The 26,485-nt window shown below is 51.0% G+C and overlaps 12 protein-coding genes across 12 annotated transcripts; 5 read left to right on the forward strand and 7 right to left on the reverse strand.

The window, feature by feature from the left end:
• Positions 1-654: 654 nt before the first annotated feature.
• Positions 655-1,941, forward strand: CC1G_05687 (hypothetical protein; the record flags this gene model as incomplete). Its single annotated transcript, XM_001831564.2, has 3 exons — positions 655-883; positions 948-1,220; positions 1,247-1,941. The coding sequence occupies 3 exons, from the start codon at positions 655-657 to the stop codon at positions 1,939-1,941; spliced, it is 1,197 nt and encodes a 398-aa protein (XP_001831616.2).
• Positions 1,942-2,014: 73 nt separating this feature from the next.
• On the reverse strand, positions 2,015-3,049 carry CC1G_05688 (hypothetical protein). Its single transcript, XM_001831565.2, has 3 exons — positions 2,984-3,049; positions 2,805-2,928; positions 2,015-2,753 (listed from the first exon to the last, which is right to left on the reverse strand). The coding sequence occupies exons 2-3, from the start codon at positions 2,905-2,907 to the stop codon at positions 2,197-2,199; spliced, it is 660 nt and encodes a 219-aa protein (XP_001831617.1). The 5' UTR covers positions 2,908-2,928; positions 2,984-3,049; the 3' UTR covers positions 2,015-2,196.
• Positions 3,050-4,142: 1,093 nt separating this feature from the next.
• Positions 4,143-6,338, reverse strand: CC1G_05689 (cytoplasmic protein; the record flags this gene model as incomplete). The annotated part of the gene is made up of 5 exons (XM_001831566.1): positions 4,143-5,096; positions 5,152-5,319; positions 5,373-5,479; positions 5,535-5,990; positions 6,041-6,338. 5 exons carry the CDS (start codon positions 6,336-6,338, stop codon positions 4,143-4,145), a joined length of 1,983 nt encoding a protein of 660 aa, XP_001831618.1.
• A 382-nt stretch (positions 6,339-6,720) lies between these two features.
• On the forward strand, positions 6,721-7,823 carry CC1G_05690 (phosphomannomutase; the record flags this gene model as incomplete). Its single annotated transcript, XM_001831567.1, has 7 exons — positions 6,721-6,804; positions 6,870-6,990; positions 7,044-7,212; positions 7,265-7,327; positions 7,381-7,417; positions 7,472-7,663; positions 7,716-7,823. The coding sequence occupies 7 exons, from the start codon at positions 6,721-6,723 to the stop codon at positions 7,821-7,823; spliced, it is 774 nt and encodes a 257-aa protein (XP_001831619.1).
• Positions 7,824-8,221: 398 nt separating this feature from the next.
• Positions 8,222-8,713, forward strand: CC1G_05691 (hypothetical protein; the record flags this gene model as incomplete). The annotated part of the gene is made up of 4 exons (XM_001831568.2): positions 8,222-8,308; positions 8,340-8,428; positions 8,537-8,567; positions 8,606-8,713. 4 exons carry the CDS (start codon positions 8,222-8,224, stop codon positions 8,711-8,713), a joined length of 315 nt encoding a protein of 104 aa, XP_001831620.2.
• A 290-nt stretch (positions 8,714-9,003) lies between these two features.
• Positions 9,004-13,559, forward strand: CC1G_05692 (delta DNA polymerase; the record flags this gene model as incomplete). Its single annotated transcript, XM_001831569.2, has 21 exons — positions 9,004-9,056; positions 9,117-9,268; positions 9,321-9,395; positions 9,445-9,524; positions 9,578-9,688; positions 9,746-9,973; positions 10,105-10,202; positions 10,252-10,412; positions 10,463-10,705; positions 10,762-11,027; positions 11,079-11,268; positions 11,319-11,525; positions 11,577-11,728; positions 11,776-11,892; positions 11,944-12,067; positions 12,121-12,284; positions 12,343-12,437; positions 12,493-12,578; positions 12,631-12,897; positions 12,959-13,084; positions 13,140-13,559. The coding sequence occupies 21 exons, from the start codon at positions 9,004-9,006 to the stop codon at positions 13,388-13,390; spliced, it is 3,246 nt and encodes a 1,081-aa protein (XP_001831621.1). The 3' UTR covers positions 13,391-13,559.
• Positions 13,560-13,594: 35 nt separating this feature from the next.
• On the reverse strand, positions 13,595-14,366 carry CC1G_05693 (hypothetical protein; the record flags this gene model as incomplete). The annotated part of the gene is made up of 5 exons (XM_001831570.1): positions 13,595-13,729; positions 13,785-13,852; positions 13,912-14,013; positions 14,073-14,199; positions 14,268-14,366. 5 exons carry the CDS (start codon positions 14,364-14,366, stop codon positions 13,595-13,597), a joined length of 531 nt encoding a protein of 176 aa, XP_001831622.1.
• A 466-nt stretch (positions 14,367-14,832) lies between these two features.
• CC1G_05694 (60S ribosomal protein L30) lies at positions 14,833-15,476 on the forward strand. Its single transcript, XM_001831571.2, has 3 exons — positions 14,833-15,007; positions 15,112-15,259; positions 15,315-15,476. Exons 1-3 carry the CDS (start codon positions 14,875-14,877, stop codon positions 15,379-15,381), a joined length of 348 nt encoding a protein of 115 aa, XP_001831623.1. The 5' UTR covers positions 14,833-14,874; the 3' UTR covers positions 15,382-15,476.
• An 889-nt stretch (positions 15,477-16,365) lies between these two features.
• CC1G_05695 (lanosterol synthase) lies at positions 16,366-19,403 on the reverse strand (the record flags this gene model as incomplete). Its single annotated transcript, XM_001831572.2, has 13 exons — positions 16,366-16,484; positions 16,563-16,731; positions 16,787-16,933; positions 16,997-17,219; positions 17,277-17,382; positions 17,440-17,582; positions 17,636-17,716; positions 17,768-18,324; positions 18,377-18,512; positions 18,562-18,658; positions 18,715-18,836; positions 18,887-19,128; positions 19,179-19,403. The coding sequence occupies 13 exons, from the start codon at positions 19,401-19,403 to the stop codon at positions 16,366-16,368; spliced, it is 2,367 nt and encodes a 788-aa protein (XP_001831624.2).
• A 1,793-nt stretch (positions 19,404-21,196) lies between these two features.
• CC1G_05696 (ribosome biogenesis protein RPF2) lies at positions 21,197-22,596 on the reverse strand (the record flags this gene model as incomplete). Its single annotated transcript, XM_001831573.2, has 4 exons — positions 21,197-21,242; positions 21,347-21,981; positions 22,047-22,441; positions 22,497-22,596. The coding sequence occupies 4 exons, from the start codon at positions 22,594-22,596 to the stop codon at positions 21,197-21,199; spliced, it is 1,176 nt and encodes a 391-aa protein (XP_001831625.2).
• Positions 22,597-22,964: 368 nt separating this feature from the next.
• On the reverse strand, positions 22,965-24,020 carry CC1G_05697 (hypothetical protein). Its single transcript, XM_001831574.2, has 2 exons — positions 23,796-24,020; positions 22,965-23,740 (listed from the first exon to the last, which is right to left on the reverse strand). The coding sequence occupies exons 1-2, from the start codon at positions 23,854-23,856 to the stop codon at positions 23,367-23,369; spliced, it is 435 nt and encodes a 144-aa protein (XP_001831626.1). The 5' UTR covers positions 23,857-24,020; the 3' UTR covers positions 22,965-23,366.
• A 552-nt stretch (positions 24,021-24,572) lies between these two features.
• On the reverse strand, positions 24,573-26,469 carry CC1G_05698 (hypothetical protein; the record flags this gene model as incomplete). Its single annotated transcript, XM_001831575.1, has 5 exons — positions 24,573-24,674; positions 24,809-24,981; positions 25,039-25,994; positions 26,046-26,290; positions 26,371-26,469. The coding sequence occupies 5 exons, from the start codon at positions 26,467-26,469 to the stop codon at positions 24,573-24,575; spliced, it is 1,575 nt and encodes a 524-aa protein (XP_001831627.1).
• Positions 26,470-26,485: the final 16 nt, after the last annotated feature.

A 26,485-nucleotide genomic window follows, 5' to 3' on the forward strand; every position in this document is an offset into this window, starting at 1 on the left:
TTTATCATACCGTTTCCCCATGGCGTCGCTGTCAACATTGCCTGCAGAACTCATCTCTCGCATCGTCTACTATGTAGCCACATTTCGCAGAGGCCCCTGGAAAAACCCGCTACCCGACCTGAAAGCCTGCTCACTCGCCTCCCTGTTTTTACCACACACGCGCCCTTACATTTTTCACACCATCGTCATTCCAGCACCTCGTCCAAATTCTCGAGCGAAGAAAAGGGTCGCAATTGGCTGCTCTGAACCCTACCAGCGACTCTTTCTCATTTTCTGCGAAGTACCCCATCTAGCAACCTATGTTAGAAAACCGGTGTTCAATTGGACTATCGACCTCGGAGATAGCGATCCCAGTACTCTATTCATTCTAGAAGAATTGCTAGGTCGGATTCAAAAGGCGGAGGATTTCAGTATCGTGGTAAAGGACTCTGGTCTGTGGTATGACCTCCCTGAACGCCTTCGATATGCACTGTGGATGGTCGTTGCCTCGTCAACATGTACCGGTGCATTGCAGCGGTTGGATCTGACTCTGCTTGGGTTCCCTTACGCGGAACTCGCCGCCTTGAATACCCATTGCTGGAAAGAACTGGCCTTGGATATCAATTGTTGGGCCAGAAACGTTGCATTTTATGGAGGAATTGTATTAAACCCCTCATGACTAGTGATTTCGACGAAACATCCTTCACGACGCCTTTCAAGCTGGAGTCTCTTCGCTTAAGGAACTATTATGAACCAGTCCTCAACAGTTTCTTTTGCTCGCCTAGAGCTGTCGACTTCTCGCATCTCCGGAAATTGGACGTTTGTATCATCGTGGAAGACAAGTACATCACATGCATTCGTCTTTTGGCTGCCGCGGAAAGACTTGAAACACTCAAGATCATCTGTACGTCTCCACACTGGTTATAAGTATCCAGGTATCGCGTTGGTCGCTGACCCACGGCTAACAGTGAATGATTGTGTTGAAGTCGACAACCACGGACAGCTTCCATTCCCTCTGGCGTACATCCGGCCGACCTCCTATGCCACGCTCAAACACCTTTCTCTCACAAACTACCACTTCGTCGAAAGCCCCATCTCATTCACCACACAATTTGTCGGTTTATGTGATGGCCGGTCGTCCTTGCTCCGCGCTTGGCCAAGGCCTTCCAATGAAGGTTGGGAAGAGGCCCTAGAATACGGCGACATTCCCGAAGACGTACTTTCGATGGCCCTCTACAACGGTAGGGCAGGTGCGGACGGATCGCAGAACTCCAACCCGCTCGCGACACCACCGACCACAGCAGGATGGCCCGAGGCGTTTCGATGGAGCCGCGACCCCCCATTGTTGCTCTCATTTACGTCCCTCACAACCCTCGACTTCACACTTTACCTCTACGGGGCTTCCTCTCCCGACTCGAACTCGGGGACAACTGGTCCATTCTCGACAAACTTCTCGGCGGATTCGACTGCAACGTCCGGGAAGAGCCCTCTATCAATTCTGCACCACGCAACATTCACACCATCTGTCGCTGCTCGCACTCCTACGCCTTTCCTCACCTTCACTCCGTCTCACTCCGGGTCATCTTGCTCCCAATCACACCCGACGACATGGAATTGATGGAGGAAGATGCCGTCATCCTCGAACAGCATCAGGAGTACAAGCGGAAGCTTGAAAAACTGCTAGAATGCAGAGGATTGGCGACCTGTGACTGTGGTGGGTCGACCAACTGGAGGATGAAGCCTTTGGAGTCTTATTGGAAGCCTGAAGGCGACTTGGTGGAGACTTCGGTATCCCCACCGCAAGATCCTCGTCCGCTGTTCCCTCTGCTGCGGTCCCGGGTGTTTCACGAGAGGAGCCGCGGGTTCAACTTCACTGCCATAGTAAACCTGAAGGAGAAAGTGTATCCCATGGATGGCGGACTTCCTCGTATGTTTGACATCTATACTCATGTTCAAATCTAATACGCTGGTGTAATTACAGGGATATTTTGCCATGATAGGCCTGCGATTAACATCTGCCGATAGGGAATAACTTCATCTAGTCGTTGCGACTGTGCATATAGAGGATAATACAAAACAAGGCCGGGATAATGTAAAAATCGTGGAAAATGCACAAGGAAGAGTAATAACAGCAAAGCGCAAGCGATAGGTATGACCAGACAACAGGACAAATTAAGTAGTACATAAATTATGAAGGGGGATATACTGTAGGAACACCTAATCTTCAATGTCCGGCATAGCCGCCACCCGCTTCGAGAACGCGTCGAACAAGATGAATCGTGGTGGGTCTCGATAAGGGTAGAGGTCGGCATCCAGCATGGGCGGGGGCTGCGAAAGCCGCATATCCAACCCAGAATCCGGCCTCCCCAGAATCATACACCTCTCGACAATAGCCTGGTCAGGCAGTCTTGCCGTTGCCCTCATCGAGTTGAATGACTCGAGGTCGTCAAAATCGTATCCTCCATCCTCATCCTCAGAGCCTTCGTCGATTTGGGCCATGGGCAGTTGTCGAGGGTGTCGAGGGACTGGTTTACTCTTTCGAGAGTGCAATGAGACGGCTGGTCGTTTATTACGAGCGACCGTGGTCAAGCCCGTGATTCGTTCAACTGGGAAGGGAGGAGGAGATGGTGGAGTCGGCTTGAAGGGTCGCAACGTCACAGTGTCCTTGACGACAGGAACAGACCCGGTGGTGCTGCGCGATAGCACGTCGGAATGCTGCTCTGCAAGATGCAGTTTGAGATCAGCGTTCTTCAAGCCTCGGGTGGGATGGCAACCTGAGAAACAAAGTCAGATGTGTCAAATGAGCTAATATTCTAAAGTCATACCGGCAACGGGGCAGTCAAGGGATACGCGGTCCAAGTGGGCCTTCTCAAGATGGAAGAGTAGCTCCTGCGATGAACGATGGTTGCGGGAATTACAATGCTTCATCTTGCACTGAACCCATGATGACTTTCGCGCACGGTCGGTCAGTCGAGGCGAAATCGTTGACGGCAGTGAAGCATACCTGGCCACTGCGTGCCGCTGACGCTGAAGCATGAAGGGAGAGATGCTATAGGAAAGCGTTAGCCATACATGTATTGACGAGAAAGGTGGTGTGAGAAGATAGGGGCAGAATGAGCCGCATTAGCAAAATCTCGTGACCCCCTCCCGGTCCACGCGGAAAGCCAAACTTCGAGGATGAGATGACAGAGGGTGCGTGTTTCAAACGAAAATACAAGATCCCAGACGACAGAAGTTGAATTTAGGAACCAGAGGTATGGAACAAAATGAAGAAGTCGTGAAGAAAGCATAAAAAGGAGAGGAAACACCCATTTGGGGTGCTACATGGCCTTTCCACCCGGAAAATGGCATGTATTCCGCTTTTTCCTATGGCAACTTTAGACAAAGGAAGAAAAAGCAGGATGTAGCATTAAAGTAGAGAATAAATCTACAGAAATGCGATAAAAAGCGGCCAAGATACACACCTTTCTGAATGCATTCCAACTATACAGCTTTATACCACATGCCTTCTGTTGTGTTCCTATCTGCCAATCACATGTATGCCCAGCTTGAAATATCATGTCTTTAGCCAGCTCTGAGAGCTTCTCTGACGAGACGAGGCTCATGACAGTTGCAGGAGTCAGCATGGAGAGTTGGCGAGGTGAGAATCACAACAAGTGGGTTGACTGTATACCAGCAGCACCCCAGCATGTAGATATGCCAATATAAGTCGGAATCCGCTAAGGAGCGTCACAGTAGATTATTCTTTAATGATTTATAGGGTAGTTGGGATCATGTAGAACCCAGAAAAGCGGATGATTTGGGGAGGAGGTGACGGAATGGGGAAGAAATAGGTCGTGGGAAGTTCTGGGAGCCCCAAACAGCCAAACAAACACAACTCAGCCACCCGGGGAGGGGGAAGAAAAATGAGCATGTTTCTGCCCTTTCAGAGGCTGTTTAGTGCTGCTAGAAGCAGCTGAAAGCCGAGACAATAGGGCCAAAAAAGCGAACCCAGTCAATCTGAACTTGATTCCATGACCTCCAGTCATTTCAGTGTATGCTCCAGAATCCAGAAAACCAAATGTGATTGCTCATCAGTACCATAGTGACATTTGGGGCTGTGATAAATGCAAAGGAAGGGAGAGGATGTGGCTGAAAGGGAAAAGATCAGATCAGCACTCTGCCTACTTCCCTCCTGCCATCGCCTTCAACCGAGCCTCTGCTGCTCGTGCCCTCCTCTCCCTCTCCACCCTCATCCGCATCTCAGGTGTGAGGCCAGCAATTCCTTCAGTTGATCCTGCTGAACCACCAAGGCGATGCACATGAGCATTGGACAATGTCTCTTTCTTTGGTGCTGGCGCCGGATCAACTGGCGGACTTGCTGGTCTCTCCTGTTGCTTTTCCCGCTCTCTCGCCTCCCTCTCCTTCACCTTATCCTTCAGCCCCTTCCGCCGAACCTTCTTCTTCTGCTCCTGCTCGTCCTCCATGTCTTGAGACAGCACACTCGGGATGTGACCAGCCCCGAGCCAATCCCACCAGTCGAGATGTGTGGCAGCGACCCTGCGGAAAACGTCGCGGACGGCCTTGGTCTTGGAGAGGTCGTATGCAGTCCGGTTGGGCCCAACAGAGGAATGAGATGGCCCAGCATCGGATTGGGTCGCAGGGTCGGTCGCGTCGGAAAGACCATCCTGCTTCGAACCGGGGGCGCCAACGGGGATAGTCGGATCTGCGCGAGCTGATTCCAGAAGCCATTGGACCACATCGACATGGCCGGCCGACGCTGCGAGTTGGAGTAGCGTCGTAACCTTCTCGTGGGCCCATTCTGGGATTGGGGTGTCGATTCCGCCGATGTTGTCCTTCTCGCGCTCCCAGAACGACTTCAGAGGCTCCAGCCGACCTTTGCTGACCATTTCGAGCAAACGTGACCACTTGTCGCGGAGGAGCTCCTCCTCCTTGGATAGCTTGACGGGCTGAGGCTTTTCGCGCTCCGTGGGCGCCGAGGGTGCTGTAGGAACAGGCTTGGGTTTGGGAAGAGAGGCGAGGTATGCATCGTCTTGAGCTTTTAATTCGTCTTCGGTGAAGTGGGTGATTTTGACTTTGGTGAGTTCATTCAAGCACCGCGTCAGTTCGGATTGGGTCTAGGAAAAGAAGAATAAGCTCCCGCTGATGCCAGATTCGATGGGTTGAACGTACGGGTCGCCGTGTTGGGAAAGGGAAAGTTCGCAGTCGGTCGTCGCCTTTACGGATGACTGCCTCATCGTAGTCGAGGAATATTCTTCGATTGGAGGTGTTTGCACGGATCCAAATTCTTTCGCATTCGTCGATATCCTCGGCCCAGTCACTGAGAAGGTTCCTGATATCCTAGCATTCCTCTAAGTCAACGACTGGGCACAAGACAGCAACCTCCAGCTTACCTCTCGAAGCGCCTGCTCACCGTATCTCCGCAGCTGAGCACCAGCGCTTTTTGCAGGTCCCTTGGCGTTGTCGTTGACTGATTGCGAACCACCCTGCTTTCGACGTGCTTAGAGTTGACTTGGATCAGTCCATATTCAGAGTTTGCTGTGGACCCAACGCACTTGTGTATCGATGGAAGGTCTTGTGTCGCAAAACTTCGATGTCTGGCTTGGGCTTCTTCGGTTTCTTCTTCGACTTGGAGGTATCATCTTCGTCTTCCTCGTCCGCATCTTTGCTAACGCGAACTAATGCACCAGCAAAGTGTCCTCCTGCAACCATGAATACCGCCCATGTCCGTCCGCCGCTCTTTGGTGTTTGGAGGTTACGGAGTGCGTCGAGATAGTCGGAAGGCTCCGTCTTCAAGGGGAAAAGGGCCCTGTATACGCCGATCTGAGTGGAAGGAGGAGAGTGGAACCACGCGAGAGCAGTCTGAGGTGCTTGTCTGGCGGCGTCTGGAGAAGGAGAACGTGTTCCCAGCTGCTTCGTTTTGTTGACGAGAGCGTTGACCGCATCCGAGTCTTCATCGTCTTCATCTGAAGAGGACGCCGATCCCGAAAGTGAATCGTCTAACTCGAGACCTGAATTGCTGTTAACAAGGATGACGACATGGGGAACGGGTGCAGCATACCGTCTACCAGTTGATTAAAGTTGGCCTCTGTGACAGGTTTCCCGCCGTTCATCTTCATTTTGACGTTGTACCGATGCCAATCGGACTTGAAGTGAAGCCTTTGTTCGTCGACATCGCGGAAAGTGACACCAAGGCAGATTCCGCACGCTCTTTGGCTGGTGGATGTGATCAGGGGTTCTGGGGATGGTGGGCTAGGAACGGGCGGTTGATTTACGAGATTCCTGAGGGTAAGGGTATCCAAGAACTCTTGTGGAAGAGAGAAGACATGGTATTGCTGTGATCGTTGGAGAGAAGCCATTGGACCAGTTCCAGGGAGTGCCAGGTATGAGGTCTAGCCGGAGATGAACAGCGATTCGAAGGCCATGCCAAAATTCTGCCTCACATTATCAGTTATCCAATATTCCGAGTCAAATGGCGTCGATTCCGAGAAGAATTTCCGTTGACTCGAGTGAGTCGGAGGCAACGCTCTGCAAGTTGTTCGAAATCAAAGAGCGGACCCGCTCAAGCCATCACTCGGGAATCGCCGAGAGATAGGGGTGTCTGCCCCTTTCGGAGGCGATCTGCGTGGTGAACCGTGGTCTTTGCGTGTTCGTCGACTGCGGCGGCGTTATTGGACCGTTTCTTCACTGTTTATAACAGCTCTAGCCTCCTCCGTTAAACCTCAACTAGAACTTTACACGATGGTCTCCGCCGCCTTCGCAGATCGCCCCCTCAAGAAGCTTTGTCTCTTCGACGTCGATGGGACCCTCACCCCGGCGCGTCAGGTAACTAACTCGACCCAAGATCTTATCGTTGTCGACGATGCTCATGTTCAAGACGCGTTCTTTAGGGAGTCTCACAAGAGATGTTGGACACCCTGGCTGCACTTAGGAAGAAGCTTGTCGTCGGCTTCGTAGGGGGCTCAGATCTCGTGAAGATCACCGAACAGCTGCAGGTTGGCAATGCAAACAGTAAATGCTCGACCTCTATCGTCCTCACGGAACGCGACTCACACCGACTCTAGTCCTCGAGCAATTTGACTATGCATTTGCAGAGAATGGCCTGACTGCCTACAAGCTCGGGAAAGAGCTACCATCGCAATCGTTCATCCAGTATGTCGGCGAAGAACGATACAAGGAACTCGTCAAGTTCATCCTGCACTACATAGCCGACCTCGACATTCCTATCAAGCGGTCCGTCTCTTCAACCATGGTGCCACGTACCGAATACTCACGTCTATTCCAGTGGTACCTTCATTGAATTCCGAAGGGGGATGATCAACGTTAGTCCCATCGGCAGGAACGCAACGTACGCCCTCCGCTGTTCCTCGATTTATCCGAAAGCTAACTTGAATCCGCCAGGATCCAAGAACGCCACGAATTTGAAGCCTACGATCTGGTAGGTGCATTTAATCAACCCCTGTCGTACTTTGGCTTAACCTTTGCGCGTTAGAAACACGGTATTCGCAAGAAGATGGTCGAGCTCCTCAAGGAGAAGTTCCCTGATTATGGGCTCACCTATTCAATCGGCGGCCAAATTTCGTTTGATGTCTTCCCCAACGGTTGGGATAAGACCTTTGCACTGGGACGCGTCGAGGATGAACAATTCGAAGAGATCCACTTTTTCGGAGACAAGACGTACAAGGTGAGTCCTCACAGAGGAATAGAGATATTAAAAGGTGCTAACGCACGCGCAGGGAGGCAATGACTATGAGATCTTCAGCGATCCGCGAACTATTGGCCATACGGTCGCCTCACCGGCCGACACCATCCGCCTCGTGAACGAGCTCTTCTTGAAGGACTAGAACGAATTCGATGGAACCAATGCGGACTATACACTCAGTGTAATTGTAGGACGGAGCACGGTTGAATAACACGACGAAGAATAACGAATTCCACGTATTCCGCCCGAACCCCGTCAAGAGTTACGCGATAGGCGCCCAAACGGTCTGGTGGCCAACTGCCCAGCGTGCGCAGCGGAAAGAGGAAGGATCGGCCCAGTGGGACAGACTCTCTTGGAACTGCTGTTGGATTAGCGCTGCTCTGAGATGTGATGAAACGGTTCGAGGCCTTCTTATTCATTAGGATGAACGTTGGGAGTCCTGCGTGCTTGCTCCCTCCCCGGGAATGGACTCTGCGCCCTCATCTACGTGTTCTTCCAGCATGGGGATACCACTGGCGACTGCGATCGCACACTGACAAAATGGTTGACGTGGACTTGCGTCGTGCTTGCTGCTCAGTTCTTCGTCACTGCCGGCATTCTTCTGCCGCCTTAAGCTGGCTCGGTCCAGTTAGTATACTCTTTAACTCTTGTCTCTCAGATTTCCATGACTTCCCCGGCGTTGAAGACCGCCCTCTACGGAAGTTGTGTCTTTTCGACGTCGATGAGACCCTCACGCCCGCACGTTAGGTAAGTCCATTCGTAGAGTTCTAGGGACGGTCCATGTTTGCCGATTTGCTTCGCCGGTCTCTAAAGAGATGCTGGATACGTTGAGCGCTCTGAGAACAAATTTTGAAGAAACTCACTTCTTTGGGGACAAGACTTTAAAGTGAGTTCCTACTCCGGCGGGTTCTCAAGTCATTGTAGGGAGGTAACGACTACGAGATCTTTAGTGATCCTCGAACCATCGGGCATACCGTTACTTCTCCGGCCGATACCACTAGGCAGCTAGAGGAGTTATTCTTCAAAGACTAAGATGAAGATATATATGGAATTGGATCAATGTAGAGGGAATTATTGCGATAGAGTTCGAGAGGGACTGGGAGTGAGAGATAAGATAAGATCCAATACAAACAAGGGCAATCATCGCGTCGGAATCATTTGTCGTAGTGACACTTGAGCCAAGGCCCAGTCGCGCCTCGCACCTTCACCAATCTGACCGTCACCGTCTGTCTCTCCGTATCCGCTTTTCACCTGGCCCGCCGCTGAGCGCGCCCTCTTCGACATAATCCCCAAGGACGACACGTCCCAAAAAGCCTCGCACAATGCCACCACGAGCATCGACCAAGAAGGAGAACGGGCCTCTCTCGCAGACGCGGTAAGCCAGCAGGCGCGTCGTTCTCCCAAGCGTGGTTCTAATCTCCTGCTTGTATCGCAGTAAAATGAAAGGAGACGTGGATATGGAACCAGCAGCGAAGAAGAGGAAGCTTGGTCCAGGTAATGCATACCAGAGTAGCCAGCCCATTGCATCGCAGCCCTCATTCAGCGATGTCTTGGAGAAGCTACACGCCGAAAGTGGCACCCTCAATGGTCGGTCCTTCATTGGTTGTGTAGTGGGAAGGTGCTTATACCCTTTCTGTAGCCGCTGTTGAAGGAGGTGCCGATAGCTGGGCAAGGCCAACTCTACCACCTTTAGACCCAAAGAAGGACAGCATTAGTATGTCGCGTCGATTATTTCGACGGGACTAGGTCTCATGGAAACGCAGTCTTTCAACAGATTGAGATTATCAACTCGACGGATTACTCGCATGGGGGAACGACTCTACGAATGTTCGGAGTTACTCAGGTGCGTTTCCTCCTTTACACTTGAAGGCACTCTTCTCATAATTTTGGTCACAGGAGGGCCACAGCGTTCTCGCCAATATCACCACGTTTTTGCCCTACTTTTACATCGTATATCCTCGGGGATTCACAGATGAGCATATCGAACCACTGAGGAACTATCTCAATGTCGGTCCCACCCACTGCCTCATGTCTTTTTATCGACTCACTCGGCTGCGCGTTTAGAACCAATTTGACAACGGCCCTCTCGTCAAGAAGATTGAAAAGGTCATGAAGAGGAGTATTTGGGAGTACAAGGGAGACGATGTCAGTCCGTTCCTGAAACTGACTATTGTTGAACCGAAGGATGTCCCCAAAGTTCGAGATGAGTATTCCTTGGGCCCTGTTCTATGGCGGGAGGCTTACCTGTATATCCTTTACGCATTTTTGAAGATGGTCGATGCATGTACGAGGGTTTGTTCGAAGGCGAAAACACCAGAACCACGTTCGAGAGTAACATCGTATATCCGTTGCGTTTCATGATTGACGCCAAGGCAATTGGTTCTTCCTTGTCACGTATGCATTTCACTGATTTCGGTGTATAGGTTGTTGGTATGAACTGGATTGAAGTACCGGCTGGTGCCTACACGATGATTCCACCTGAAAAGAAGAAATCGACCTGTCAAATCGAAATCGATGTTCCGTACGTATTTCTCATTCCATGTTGGTCGTGTCCTGACATTTGGTTCTAGTTATGACGCCTTTATCTCACATGCTCCTGAAGGCCAATGGTCTACTCTTGCACCGCTCCGGATTCTTAGTTTCGATATTGAGTGTGCCGGGAGGAAGGGCGTTTTCCCAGAAGCTTCGGTAGATCCTGTAATTCAGATTGCCAACATGGTGACTCGTCAAGGTATGTCCATTACCTTGATTCAAGATCTCCGTAACTGACGATCATGCTAGGCGAATCGCAGCCGTTCATTCGCAACGTTTTCACCCTCAATACCTGTTCGCACATCGTCGGCTCCCAAGTTCTTTCTTTCGAGGATGAAGGAAAGATGCTCCAGGCATGGAGGGACTTCGTCTCCGAAGTCGACCCTGACCTTGTTATTGGATACAACATCTCCGGCTTCGACTTCCCTTATCTCATGGACAGAGCGCAAGCGCTGAAGTTGACCAAGTTCCCTTATCTTGGCCGGTTCAAGAGTAAGCTTTGTTTAGTTAGCTCTCGTTTCCTACGCTGAACGCATGCGTCTGTCTAGATATCAAGACGGAAGTCAAGAATACCCACTTCTCGTCGCGAGCTTATGGTCAACGTGACTCGAAAGAGACGACATTGGATGGTCGCCTACAACTGGATATCCTGCAGTTCATGCAACGAGAGCACAAACTGCGGTCGTATTCACTGAACTCCGTTTGTGCCCAGTTCCTCGGGGAGCAGAAGGAGGATGTGCACCACTCAGTTATCACAGAACTGCAAAATGGTACCCCGGAATCTCGACGCCGTTTGGCGATCTACTGTTTGAAGGTATGTCTTCTTCCCTGTGCCAGTCGGAATCGCTTTTGAAACATGAAACAGGACGCTTACCTACCGCAACGACTCATGGACAAACTCATGTGTTTCGTGAATTACGCGGAAATGGCTCGTGTTACGGGAGTTCCATTCAATTTCCTACTTGCTCGTGGGCAATCTATCAAGGTGTTGTCGCAGCTTTACCGGAAAGCCAACTCGGAAGGATATCTCATTCCCTCTATGAAGGGAGGAGGGGGTGTGTATGTTCCGCATCTACCACAGACCGCTTGTTGATTGTCTGCTTAGATGGCGAGGACCAATATGAAGGTGCCACTGTCATTGAACCCAAGAAAGGCTATTACGACGTGCCCATCGCCACCCTTGATTTCAGTTCACTGTATCCCTCCATCATGATGGCGCACAATCTTTGCTACACGACCTTGCTCAACAAAGCCACAATAGACCGGCTTTCATTGGTCAAAGACGTTGATTACGTTCAAACGCCCAACAATGGTTCGTTTTATCCTTGTTTCAACGCTGGAGATCCTCACCCCCATTTGTTAGATTATTTTGCGACGCCTGTGAGGCGAAAGGGGCTCCTTCCTACGATTCTCGAGGACCTGATTTCAGCCCGTAAACGGGCCAAGGCAGACTTGAAGAAGGAAACCGATCCATTCAAGAAGGCTGTGTTGGACGGTCGTCAACTTGCTTTGAAGGTTCGCATTCGCCGAGTTCTCCCATTCCTCGCCTAACCGTGGAATAGATCAGTGCCAACTCCGTGTACGGTTTCACTGGAGCAACCATTGGAAAGTTACCTTGCTTGGCTATCTCGTCCAGTGTCACCGCATATGGGCGTCAGATGATTGAGCGAACAAAGCAGGTGCGTCGCCCGCACTGATATCCCCGACTATGAGGTTCATCGGCTCCGTAGGAAGTCGAAGCGGAGTACACAATCGCGAATGGTCATGAACATGACGCTGAAGTTATTTATGGTGACACCGACTCTGTCATGGTGCGGTTTGGCCCAACAGATTTGGCGAAGGTGATGGCGTTGGGTGAGCTCCCTTATTTACATTGTGCCGATGGATAAAGTCTCAAGAATGCTCAGGTGCGGAGGCTGCGGATTTGGTGACACAACACTTCGCCAGGCCAATCAAGCTCGAGTTCGAAAAGGTGTATTATCCATACTTGCTCATCAGCAAGAAGCGTTATGCAGGGCTGTATTGGACGAGGGCGGACAAGTGGGATAAGATGGATTCGAAAGGTATTGAGGTGGGTACTTGCCGTGCTTCTTCCTTCCAGGACATCACTGATGGATGTGGCTTCCTAGACCGTTCGTCGAGACAATTGTCGCTTGGTCTCTACGGTAATTGAGACTTGCCTACACAAGATGCTGATCGACCGGGACGTCAAAGCAGCTGAAGAGTACGTGTTCTCCTGCATGGTCCCTATGGACACTGCTTACTCGCATCGACTCTAGTTATACCAAGCGTATTATTTCGGATCTGCTTCAGAACAAGATCGATATGTCGCAATTGGTGATTACCAAGGCCCTTTCGAAAGAGAGTGAGTACCTTCCTATATCTCGCCTTGTATTCCTTTCTCACTGTATTACTAGAGTACGCCGGTAAACAAGCGCATGTCGAACTGGCTGCTAAGATGAAAGACCGGGATGCTGGCTCTGCCCCTGCTGTTGGAGATCGTGTCGCATATGTGATTGTCAAGGGTGCGAGAAACGCCGCTGCCTACGAGAAATCCGAAGATCCGCTCTGGGTCCTTGAAAACAACCTCCCAATCGACACTCGATACTACCTCGACAACCAACTATCGAAGCCACTGATGCGTATTTTCGAGCCCATTTTGGGAGAAAAGGCGCAATCACTACGTATGTACTTTGGACGATGTTCTCTCTCAGGGACTAACCTAACTCGCCTTGCCTTGAATAGTCTCTGGAGATCATACGCGGTCGATCCAGATAGCCACCCCGACAGGTGGTGGCCTGATGAAGTTTGCAGTCAAAACCGAAACCTGTCTCGGTTGCAAAACGCCATTGCGGACTACCAACAGCCTGAGTAAGTGGATTGCTTCTTTGATGTTGTTCGTTCCAGTCCTCACTTGACTTCCTAGATGGCGCTGTTTGCAAGAACTGTCGGGCAAAGATTCCTGGACTCTATCAGAAGCAAGTCCTGACGTGCTCGGAACTGCAAACCCGTTTCGCTCGACTGTGGACACAGTGTCAGAGGTGCCAAGGATCGCTTCATCAGGACGTACTCTGTTCCAGCAAGGATTGTCCCATCTTCTACATGAGGAAGAAGGCACAGAAGGACGTCGAGGATGCCAACGCCATCCTTGCCCGGTTCGAAGCGGACGAATGGTGATTCTAGACACGGTGATGGACGGTTGCATTCCCTCAGTTACGTTGCATATATGAATCTTGGTCTTGTTTTGCACATGTTTTCATCTCGCAAGCATTTTGTTTACCCTAGTAGATAATCTCTAGTCTGCACCTTGTAATAGATAGCTGTTGAAATTAGATAAATACTTGTACATGGCGCTTGAACCGCCATTGTTAAGTGGATGATCTACAGGCGGCTCTGTAGCTTCGCCTCTCCGTCCCGTTCAGCGGCGAGTTCGAGGATGTACTTGTTCACAAATCCATGTGCCAGGAGCTCCGTTTTGGAGAGGTATTTCGCTCCCGCGACTGTCCCAAGACAGGACTGGAAGAGGGTTGGGAGGACGTTCGGTAGAGAACGGAAGGCAGAGAGGACGTACTCGGGCATTGCATTCACACTTGAAGGGCTGGTCCATATCCCACTCAGTGCTGGGGTAGAAGAACCCGACTGATCATGAAGTCTCGGGCGTAAGGCTCCGTAGATTTGGAATAAAGGAGAGGACATACGTGTTTCGCCGGCTTTGATATCCTTCAATGCTCGGAGATGCCATTGGCTAGGATCGCGGGAGGATAGATCGAACGCGACGTTGGGGTCGCATGAATGATTGACTACGTGGCGGGAAACCGGATGTCAGCGCTTCACCAAGCAGGGGATCGGGATTACCCACTGTATACGAGATCGCTATTCAGTTCGATGTGATCATCAGGCCCTTTCCCGCATTGAACAGAGGTGTATCGCTTGGGCCCTCTGGTGAGGCCCCTCAACGGAGCCATAACCTCGCCCTTCTTGAACGCCTTGCCACATCGGAGAAGTAGAGAAGTAAGTCTCGGAAATTAATGAACGAAGATGAAACCCCGCGCACCTGTCGGGTTCTCAATGAAGACCGGTATTCCCCTGGAACAAATTCGACGATAAATTCCTTGTGACTGGGGACGTAGTTTTCTTGCGAAGGTTTTGGCATCGTTGTGCGGGTTTCACTTAAAGATGTCGAGGTAGAGGAAAGTTCGATCGAGTGGATCGTACGTAGGTGGAATCAAATATCAAGCCAGAGATTCCGGGGAAGCGGTTGTTTATCATGAGCAACTAGCGTGATAAAGGATTTGTTGCAGGCCCTAGTTACTTGACATCTTCCTCTTGTCCTCCGTCATCTACCGACACCAGAAACTTGGAAGAGCAAAACCCGGGCTATAGATGATCGATAAGATTAACTGCGACGTCGTTGGTTGCGACGTCTGTACGGGAGAGGACCGTCACATAGGGGCCATGGCATTCCGTCGACGGATGGCGTTTCCTCCGAAGTAACTTCGGCCCGAGGTTCGGCTTCCCCTCCGGTCACGCAAAGAGCAGCTGTACAGTTTTCGGAAACTGCCGAAGTTGGTGGATGGGCGTCAACAGAAAGATATCGTTGAGAAAAATCAGCAAGTCTCACCAGCCCTCGACCACGACGAAGACCGCCGACACTATCAGCAATGGCCCCCTCCAAGAAGTCCAAATCCACCAAATCCACCGAGTCCATCGCCTCGCGACTCGCTCTCGTCGTCAAGTCGGGCAAGTACAGCTTGGGCTACAAGTCGGCTCTCAAGCAGATGCGCAGCGGCAAGGGTGAGTGTTCCGATTGCCAAACTCTCTCGGGGGCTGGAGCGTGAGGCTGAGAAGGTCCCTTTGGCTGACGATATCTCCTCTGTTTTGGTTTCTTCGTCGTGTAGCCAAGCTTGTCTTGATTGCCGGTAACTGCCCTCCTCTGCGCAAGTCTGAGTTGGAGTACTATGCCATGCTTTCAAAAACCACCGTCCACCACTTTGCTGGTACCAACGTTGCCCTCGGCACTGCCGCTGGTAAACTCTTCCGTGTCGGGTACGTTGGGATATCTTTGGATGAAGGGGAATAAAGGCTAACACAGTTTCTCCAGTGTCATGACCGTCATCGACCAAGGTGACTCTGATCTCCTCACTTTCGCTGAGGGCGCTTCAGCATAAGGGGATGCTTTTTGCGATTTGTGTCGGGTTATGAGTATGTTCCCTCCATGTACTATGACATCCAAAATATGAGATCAGGTGTGCAACCGCTTTCATACTGCCAAAATTGAGGAACACTGTTCGCTTGTGTGTGTCCGCTTTATTGCCTGCTACATATAGACGACAAGTCAGTTATTTCAGGATATACCCAGGTTAGATGCGTAGATATACGCCCGCCGATGTGGCCCAGTGGTAAGAGCGGATGCGCGGAGAATCCATCAGTGCGATGGTCGCGAGTTCGAACCCTGGGGTCGGTTGTGGCCGCGGTGTATCCGCTATCGTCTTGTTGACGCGATCGATCTGCATTACAAAGTTGCATTGATGATGATGATTATTATCTGCATACCGAAACCTGCATGATTGTTATATGGAACCGATGTCCGGCACTATGAAGGGCCGCGGCTATAGAAACGGAACCTAAAGGACCACAATGATGTGATGTGTGAAACCCTTCAAAAATCAAGGATCGTTACTTTGCCTAGTGCGAGGTGTGGTTCAAGGATGAAGGGGAGTACCTTGCCTAGAGGAAAAACCAGAGACAATCTCGAGAAAATCCTGTAAAGACAGGTAGAGGACGTACACCCTGCGGGGTGGAACCTCTTTTTACATATGCCAACTGTATGCTTTTTGACCAACCTTCTTCATCCATGAATGAATGCCGCCGGCGTGCAAACTACTCTCCTCTAGGCTCGACACTCGTACTTTATGTCAACAACTTGGACAACACGGAACAAGACGACGATATTACCATTAGTAAGAGGCAGCTTTATGACAAAGTGGTGGAAAACGAAGCGAAACTCTGATCGAACACACATCCTTGTCCAGTCAGCTAGTGTTTTAGGGCACCTCGCGTATTTGGTAGATTCGACGATTCCTAAACCCATTGCATATCCTCTAGAGCGTTGGACGACGGCAGCCACGAAATTGTACACTTTGCTTGACGTTCTACTTCCCATGAAGTTTCCCGACATCATAGCCGTCTTTCCAGTGCTCTAGGTAGCCGGAACTCGCAGAAAGATACTCGCAGAATGGATCCAGGTAGAACTCGACGCAAATACCAATGCCTATCCGTCCAATTAACCAATGATCCATACGTATAAATTACTTGAAATCTAGCATGTCCTCTTCGAACTAAGCAGCACCATTAACCCCGTTCACTTTGACATCTGACGACGCCCCGCGCAACTCCCTTAGGTACTTGTCCGCCTTGCCCAGCATCCAAATCGGGAACGAGAACTTGAAGTTGGGGTATGAGATCGCACAGGACTTGTTGAATACACCTTCAATGGCTTCCTGTGCCCATGAACCGTCCTAAAGGGAGTGACGATTAGAAACACGACGAGCATAGGCGATGTATGTGACGTACGGGTAGTTGTCGGTCCATGACCATCTTGACCGCCCTCTCGATAGGTTCGGGGTGAGGATACTTGGCATACATCAGAGCCAGAACCGCCCAACACGTCTGCACCACCTGCGTGTTCTCATGCTCGACCCATCGACTCTGTTCGCACGACTATACAACCATTCCAACCCGTCAGTCTCGCAAAAGTGACAAGCTGGACAGAAACGTCGTTACCTTGTAGCTCTCACCCCATCCTCCATCCGCTCGTTGTTTGCTGATGAGGAATTCGCAGCTCTTGCGGGCGTATTTACTGGTTGCGTAAGTCTCACCCACGAGTGAAAGGGATTCGCTGGCGAACATGGCGGCATAGGTGAAGCAGATACCCCAGTTCCCCACCCAGCCACCTTCCGGAGTTTGAGCGTTGTGAAGATATGTTATTGCTCCTCGAATTGTTCGACTGGACGTCAAAGGCGTTAGCTTTAAGTTACCGACGACAGCAGGGAAAACGACGTACTCGATGTCAGAAGCGCGGTAATGGGGGTAGTGTTTCCTGAAGATGGCGAGGGAGGTAATGACTGAGGTTGTGCATTCAGGATAATTGTATTCAACCATGATGTTCCCTGCGTATTTGAATCAGTTTTGGTTCGTGTATGCACGAGAATAACTCAAGGACGTACCGAATACTTCGGCAGGGTTGAGGTACTCGGACCATGAGCCCGCCCGAATGAGTTCGTACGAGGCGAAGCCACCGTCGGGGTTTTGCATGGTGAGAAGGGTATCAACGGCGTCTCGCAGACGGTCCTCCGGAATCAGAGTGAGCCTATATGCGGTGTGAGTTGTCTCGAGTTTCGGATTAAAACGGGTGCGGCGTACTGTAGTTGGTTTTGAAGATAGAGGACTGCCTTCAAGCCTTCAGCGGTACAGTCGCTGACAGTGTAGCCTTGTTCCGCAGTGCTGAAACGTCACCATGAGCTTTGAGCGCATAAATGAAGCAAGCGAACGCACCTGAAGCCCCAAGCACCCTTCGTTCGATGCCTATAGGCACATTCGTAGTACTTTGGGTTGTCACGCATCTGGCCCCTATCCAACCACTCCAAAGCCTTCACCAAACTATCCCGATACATCCCCTTTCCTTCATTCGCCAACCCCGTGTCGACCAACGCTTGCACAATAAACTGCGTATCCCACAGCTGACTGCCATTCGTCCCGCACACCATCATCCCCTGGTCACTCATCCACATCGAATCCCTCCGCTTAATCTCGTGCATCCTCCAAGCTTCGCAGTCCACACCCTCCTTTGCGTATCGAGCGACGAGGTTCATCATCATGTTGACCGGTGCGAGGCATTGGTATGAGGTGTTTTCGTCCTCCCAGCAGATGAGTTGGTAGGCTTTGGCGACACCGGCTTTGCGTAGCCAGGGCAAGGGGCAAGATTCGTACATGGAGAGGAAAACAGCGAGGGTGTCGTAGAGGGTCGTGTGCGGGTAGTAGAGGTCGATTTTGGCAATGTTGTTCCGTTGGTTGGGCCAGTAGATGGTATAGTAGTTTTCGGGGTAGAGTTCCTAATCACTGGGGTGAGTTGGCGCAGGGAGAAGAGGGAAGGGCGAGACTTACTTCGCGAAGTTTGAGGACCATGTCGTTCTCTGGCATGGTGTAGCGGATTCCGTAAAGGTAACTCATTGGGAGGTACACCATGCGAACGTGGATCCACCACCTGTGTGGATGGATTGGAAGCCATTCGGGAAGCACCCTACAAGAGTGGTTAGGAAGGTTGATTGACAATAAAACATGGCGCGTACCATAGCTCTGGGGGAATTGGGTTGTTGCCCGCCCAATCGTACACGCCGAGGAGGGAGAACCAGAACTTGCCCCAGGCTGGGATTCCGGTAGCGCCGCCTGCAAGGGAATGGCTGTCGGTGAGTTATGCGGGGAACAATGCCAGGAACGCGAACCTAGTTTATGCAGGCAGGCACGGGCTTTGACAGCGACGGGGTGGTCTTCGCTCATGCCAAGCAAGCGAATGGCTACGTAGTTCATCCCGGTGCCGAAAACCGTCGACGGTCCCTCGATGTGCCTGCAAGTCAGGTCATAACGCAATTCGGGAAACTCGAGGAGGACACGCACAAGCCCCAACCACCATCTTTATTGGCTTTATTCATGAGATAGCGGATCATTTCGAACCGTTCCTCGAGGGTGAAGGCCATGTTGGCGATGTAGCTGCCAATGACGACGCCGGGAAGTAGGAACATGGGCCCTCCGTACTCGCCTGCCCAGTGCCCATCGTCTGATTGAAGATTCTTGTAGAATTCGTATCCGTTACGCGCTGCTTCGTACGCCGTTTTGGCTTTTGGTAGTGTCGGGAGGTTCTGATTCCCCAGGTTAGGGTATACTGTAAGGTTAACGAAGGATCACATACGGTATCCAAACCCAACCAGTATTTGTCGACTGTGTTTTGAGGCCAGGCTGCTAGCTCGTCATCTGTTCGAAGATAGTGCCAGATGTGTCGACCGTTGTCGGTGACGCTCAATCTCCAGCGTGTAAGGTCTGTGAAGGGCTGGTCGGGTGTCGCTGGGATGTCGAGTGGCGACCAAGCTGGGGAGTTGCGGTCGACAGGCGTTGGGGTGAAAGTAGCCAAAGTCATTGTTGGCGTGAATAGAGTAGAGAGAGAGGTCTAAGTAAGATAATGACCGCGTTATGCGGGACGGTCCAACATCTTACGATTTCCATTTGATGGCCGCTGTCACCCCATCAAAACCGCTTCAGGCCCCGTCCAAGCGCCCTCGCCGCGCCTTTTTTGGGAATCACGCGCTCTTCTAGGTTTCTTTCATGTTTCAAAATGTTACCCAAGCTAGTCTAATTTGTTCACTAGGAAGGCAGGTCCTTGACGGAAATCGTACGATAGATTTTCGAAAGTGCAGCATGGTTTGCGATGGAAGAATGCTAACGGATACGATGTATCCGAAATGTCATTCCGGCTGTGGTCAGGTCGGTTTCATAGAATCCGCGAAGTCAGCTCTCGGAAGCGACACCCCGGTTCAGAACATACCTGTTGAGCGAGGTTCCATTCTAAGGTTCGTGAGCGAGAGTTAGGATTGGACGTACACTTCACCGAAACCCAACCAAAGTTCCCGACGCCAATGAGCGATACAGATGATTCCCCCTTCTTATAAAAAACCTATAAGTTTTAATCAATGTAATGCATTTGAAGCAACAGAGGAGTCGCTTTTTGCAATTGCTGCATATAAGGATACTGAAATTTCTCCCTTCGCCCTGGTGTATAGGCCAGCGGCTGCATGCGTACCATGCATACACAGGCCCTAGCCTAACGGGCTTCAGGTTCGAATCACGCCACGCGTAACAGCTTTAAAGTGCAGACAGCACAGGCATACGAACGCCTCACGACAGGCTCAAACGTGAGCCTTCCCGGTCGCGACCGACCGCGGACATTTCGTCTCTACAGACAGACTCAGTCGTCGAACCACGAAACACAAACCCATTACACCGATTCAGTCATTGGTAGCCCACAGCGGCAAATGGTACCTACAAGGACGTAGCTGCCCAAGCGTCGAGGACTATAGAAGATGTATAACCATCGTCGAAGTTCAAAGACCGACAGTGAACCTTTTTGTCAATCCAATTTCCAATTTCAATTTCCCTTCCAAGTTTCCCAAATGCCCTTATGTATTCCACTTTTTTCTCGCCTTTTCGCCCTGGCAGAATAGTCCAGTGGCTGCATGCGCAATGCATAGGCGTCGACCGGAAGAAGGCGACGTTCGAACCCTGCCCGAGGCAAATGAAAAAATGTGCTAGGCACTCCCGTCATGACACAGCAATACCAGCTGAAGCTCAACGAGCCGCTCAAATACCAGAGCAGACATGTCGTCACAGTACCTGGGTATTTCAGGACTTGACAATTCCACAAAACACCCGACCGAGGTGGCCCATGAAGGGTATGGTACCAAAGGACGTAGCTGTCGAATCGTCGAGGACCATAGGGGATGCCTGGCATTGCCTAGGTTCAAAGGCAGGCAGTGAACCTTTTTTGCCACTCGATTCCATCGTTCGATGGGCAATTCAAGAAAACAGCGTTGTGCCTGTTGTGGTTCTCTGCGGTCGCCCCCGCCCCCCGGGTAAGCGCCCGCCGCAACATTTTTGTCTTGGCACAAAATTAGGAACTGATCGACCCCCACCTGCGGAACAGATTTTCGCCCCCGGCATATGGCCTGGGGGTAAACATCGTCGTCGCAAAGTTTACGGAGACCTTCCAGGTCCTTGGATCGATGCTTGCTGCGTGCGAGATTAATTGCTCAATGCGAACGAGATTGCACCCTTGCGAGGGTTGAAATAGAGAGGACGTAGCTCAAGTCAAGTGCCGAGGGTCTATGGGGATACCTGGTATCGCCCGGGCTCAAAGGCGAGTGAGTGAACCTTTTTTCACTGCTTGCTAATAGGATACCCAGTCCGATGGAGGTTGGATGTACTGACAAGAGAAAACCATAGTTCGTCAAAAGAGACATTTCGAATTTTCCAACCCATATGTACAACACAACGAAAAGAGACCAAAACATACAGCATCTCGCCTACTCAAGCCTCGCCTTCTTACTCGATCTCTCCTCTGCACCGTCCTCCTCTCCATCATTATCATCATCCTCCCGTCCAAACTCGGCCAATCCACCTTTCAAGGCCTTCATCTTCCGACCCTTCAACTTGCCCAAATCCTGCTTGCCAACGTGAATCCTTCCTCTCAAATCGCCCATCTCATCCGTCTCAATGTTCTTCTTCTTCTTACCCAATCCCTTCTCGATATCCTTCTTGGCGAGTTTGGGTTTCTTCATAGCCTGGTTCCACAAGTCGTTTGCAGGTGAGGTGTTACGGCGAAGCGAAAGGTCGAGTGCAGGTCCCATCGGTACCAACTCGACTCGAGGCGTGCGGACACCCGAGTGGAGGAGTTTGATGGTGTATGTTCGTAAGTGGATTTTGGGGAGGGGCGTATTGGCAGAAGAGGAGGATGGGTCGGTGGAAGTGGAGTTGGAAGAGGGAACGGGGCCGAGGGAGACGCTGATCACCCATTCGAGTCCGGCGAGATGGATGGCGTCTATGACTTCTCCATTGAAGAAATCTAGTAGAAGACTTTTGAGCTGGATATAACGAGGGTGTGTATCGAAAAGTTCCGAGGCGAAGTGGATGAGGGGTTTAGTTCCCGGCGTGCATTTTGGCGTCTGCAATAGTAAAGAGCAAAAAACGAATGAGGCAATACTCAACCAGCACAATCGAGGATACACACCTTGAAATCAGACATCGCAACATAGTTGTCCACACCCAACTCGAGCATATCCAACACTCTATGATCATACATCCTCACAAGCGTCATATTATGCGGCCGCTTTTTCGTCGTCTGCCCAACCACAAACATCGAGGCGTCATTTTTCATCGACCAAAACTCGAGCGAAGCAAGCGAGGTCGACCCACTCCCACCAGCCGACGAAGGAGTCGTAGGACCAGTAAAATTAGCTCCACCCGAGCTCGACCCAGCGTTCGTCGAAGCCAACAAGCTCAGGTTGGCAGCAGAGTAAGCGGCGGCGGCGGAGGCTTGGGAAGGATTGGGAACACTTTCGAAGGGATGGATCTGGTTTTTCTTGTTGAAGGCGATGGCGTGGGGTCGTTTGAGGGACATGAGGTCTTTGAAGACATTGTTGAGGACTTCGCCGGTGTGTGTGCCCTTGACGAAGATCACTGAGCGAGGGTCCTCGACTTCTTTTGGTTCGCGGGCCTCGAGGGCGCGTTTTGAGCGAGCGTTGCGGGGTTTTCTGTGGTTGTGCGATGGGTTGTGACATTTTCACAAAGATATTGAGTAGAGCGTCAGGCAATATGGATGTTGAGAGTGTTTGTTGCCCAGAAGGTCGATAATGGAGCAGCATGGAATCCAAGGGAGTGAGAAACCATGATTTGAGGTTCGAGAAGGGATCGAGGAGATTCTGTCAGCGTTTTCAAAATGAAAAGTCATAAAGTTTACATACACTACTCGCAGCATGTTTCCTTAGTGCTTCAACAGCACTGTTTTCAAATTCCTAACGAAGGAGGGTAGAAGGACGTTGGAAATCTCAAACTCGGGGCGCTCACAAAAACTGATCGCGTGTATTATGTAATCAAATTCGGATAGGGGCTTCTGCGGACGGTTTCAAGTTCGTTCAAAGGAATGGCTTGCAAGAATTTTGGAAGATGAATTCATGTTTTAGGGTTTTATGTGAGTTACAGAGTCGCCCGAGATCTAGGCATTGAATAAATAACTAAAAATACAGTGGGGGTGCCAGTGGTGGCGAGGGTGGTCAACTAGAAATACAGCTACAGGACTGGGGTATGCGAGGTTACTAGCGCTACATAGTGACGACTGGATGGGGAGACGAGGGATGAAAGTACACGATGGAACAACAGGTTGGTGGTTTATACATCTAGAGCATAGAGAGCAGAGCATAGGTCATAGCAGTGTGCGAGGTTGGGGGTGTTTTGTGGTTGTGACGATCCGGCATCGAGTGACTGGGTATCTTGAGCATGGTGCAGAAAGGACGGCGACGGCCATGGTTGGTACAACATTGAGTGGAGCGCCTTAGCGCCTGGAGACCCAGGCATTCCAAGCCCTCTCGTTCCTCCTAACCTGCTTCTCGCTCAAGCGCACATACTCCTCCAACATCCTCGGCGGCAGCCTGATCATGCCAACATCGACCTGATCGATGTTAGCGCTCTCCTTCGAGGTACCGAAGGAGCCACGAAGGGGGGTTTTGGGGCTCGAGGGCGGAGTGTCGTATTCAGAATCGTATTCTGGGTAGGGCGAGCCTTCGGAGAGGACGGTGAGGATGTCGCTGGAGGGGATGTGGACGATGTTGGAGACAGGGGAGACGAGGAAGAGGCCGTCGCTTCCTCCGAAGGGGATGTAGGGGACCACGTCCACTTGCTTGTCGCGTTTGGAGTGGGTGCGGGTAGCTGTGAGAGCAAAGTCAGCGTGCGCATTAGGTATGAGTAGACAGGATGTACTAACCTTGTACAACGACGACTTGGCGCTGGATAACAGCAACAGCGAAAGATCCGTTCTTCAACATTTTGAATGGATAGAGGATTCTAGTGCGTTGGTTGGATGGATATGGAGCGAATGTAGTGCTAGTCAACAGCAATGAAGATCAGGGGTCGTAACAGAAGGAAGAGAAGTTCGTCAAGACAGGAACCAGAGGAAGCCAGACGTCGTATGCAGAGCCCGAGGGAGAAGGGGGTTTGTTGGCTTCAAGTCAACGGAAGTGCTGTAATACTTATAGCCCTACACAATCCGGAGTACCTTATTGTTCTTCATTAGTCGATGGCCAGATATAGTCATCAATTGAGGAGCGTCGACAGATGAATACCGGCACCTGAGGTCGAATACAATAGGGCTCTTGACTGTTACGGCGTCACAGTTGCCTTGTAATTGTCTATTTAACGCCCTTGTAGGAAAACCCCGATTTGAACCAGCGGAGGTGCCGGTAGAGGAAGGATCATTGTAGCCCGAGAAGCCTGCAAGTAGGGTTGCGGGCGTCATAAGGACACGAGGAGTGAGGGGAACAAGGAGAAAGAAAAAACGTGGAGTGATGGGCAGTTCGTTCTAACAAGGACACTTCCAAATATAGACTCGGCCCCCAACGCTCACAAATCGGGTGAAAAGGCAAACACTAAACTGAACCGCATCCTTGTCATCACGGTGAGCGGCTTGTTAGGGATATACAGGCAAGTATCAGTGCTTAAATCAACAAGACCAGACGCCAGAGGTCGTACGTAGATAGAGATATTACAACAACGATGGGGTACTTTCTATGATTGCATGTGGCCCCTTGGCGGTATAGTCAGCCTTAGAAACATAATTCGACTGGCTGTTGTCGTTGAAGATAATCTAGAAAGATTCGAAAGAAGACACAACGCCATCAGTAAAATATCCATATCCCATCAGAAACAAGGTGCAAGGGAAAAGATAAGGGGTAACAACGTTCGAAAGATCACATGCATTGAAAGAAGCAAAGAACTCACTTTTGCGACAATGCTGCTGCCCAAGAAAGCAGAATAACCATTGCCCGTGTCTCTATATTCAGCATAATACTCGGGAACGTTAATGACACGGATTGCTCGGGGTTGAACATCGGTGTCAAGACCCGAAGCAGTTAGGAATGGTTGCAGTCGTGATTGGAGGGAGATACCAATGCCTGGTGGAAGAGCTTCGCGTCAGAAAACGCATCAAGTAGTCCAATGGGGAGACACACCCTTGACAAACCGCGTAATTTCTCCAGTAACCAACAAGCCCTGCCAGAGATACTGTCTGAGGTCCACATCCACGAGGTTAACAGCCCTCCCAACTGTCTCCTGCAGCGCTCTAATCTTCTGCCCCTCCGCATCGGTCAATGTCACAGGCGGTAATCCTTCCTCCCCCTTCGCCACGCTCAGATTGCTTGTTGCACCAGTCGCATCTAGCGCAGCGAACTTTTCTAATCCCAGAGATTCGACAATCTCAGGATCAAAAATCGGTTCACAAAACCTATGTCTCTCCTTTCCAACAGTCACCTCCTTCCCCTCAAACTCGACGGTAACCAAATCCATAGCCTCGATTTCCTTCGCCCTCGCCAGCTCCGCTGCTGTAGCTTTCGCGTTCATCTTTTTCTTCATCCCACTCTCGATCACGGCGCGTTCCTTTCCTGCCACAACCACAGCCGCGATATCCGTCACGCCTTCATCTTCAGGCGGGGCTGCCAATTCTCCAGAAGAGGGAGGTTTGATCAATCCAGCCGCGACCAGCTGCTTCGCCAGTCGTACGAGCGTGAAATGGAGTTCTGCGTCTGGAAGCGGGTTCGAAGCCGGCGAAATAGCTTGCATCACGCTCGAATTGCTCTTTAACAGGTGTGCGAGGTAATGTTTGCACGTCCGAGTTCCTACTTTCGTCGACAACTTTGCATGGTGAACGAGCGTTCCCTCGTTAATCGGTGTTATATCTGTGGTTTCGAGCCCGATGTCGACGACTACTCCGGAGAGAGAGTTGGCAGAATAGAGTTGGGCGAGAGGGCGGTCGAGGATGGCGAATGCGGGTACATTGAACCGTTCAAAAAAGACTTGACAAGCAGTTTCGTATTCGGTACGCGAGGGAACAGGAACGGGAAGGGTGAGAAGGACTGGCGACTCATTTTGAGCGCGACGTCGTTGAAGTTGGTTGAAGAGCACGTATTTCCTGGTTTATACTTTGGCTTGGACTCTGGAGGCAGATAGACTGGGAGCGTACCATAGTGCTTCAGCTTGTGTCCAGTCAGACACTGTTCCATTCAGGAATGGCCATGATACGACAACATCTTCGGCCCCAGGCCCAGCAAGCGCTTCATCCAACTGCACACCGACGAGATAGTCGTGCACCTGAGGTCCCCCATTGGTGCCATTGGGTTTCGAGCTAGCAGCACGGCTAGTCGAGGCAGAGGGGTCTTCCACGCCATTGGTTCCCGATTTTCTCAATCCCACACGCGCCGGGATATCCTATGATAGCAACAAACGACATTAGTTTGCATTCATCCAGAATCCCTCCTACTATTACGGGCTGCTGGGAATACACGTACGACGGTGGGCGTTTTCAGGAGATCATGCAGGCCCAGTCCAGCGCGGATGGATGTTCTGCTGGTTTCAAGTATCACGACATTGGAATCACGAAGAGACATTGTGAGCGGGAGGAAG

The sequence above is a fragment of the Coprinopsis cinerea genome (genome assembly GCF_000182895.1).
Source record: "Coprinopsis cinerea okayama7#130 chromosome 7 map unlocalized cont3.7, whole genome shotgun sequence".
Taxonomy (NCBI): Eukaryota; Fungi; Basidiomycota; class Agaricomycetes; order Agaricales; family Psathyrellaceae; genus Coprinopsis; species Coprinopsis cinerea.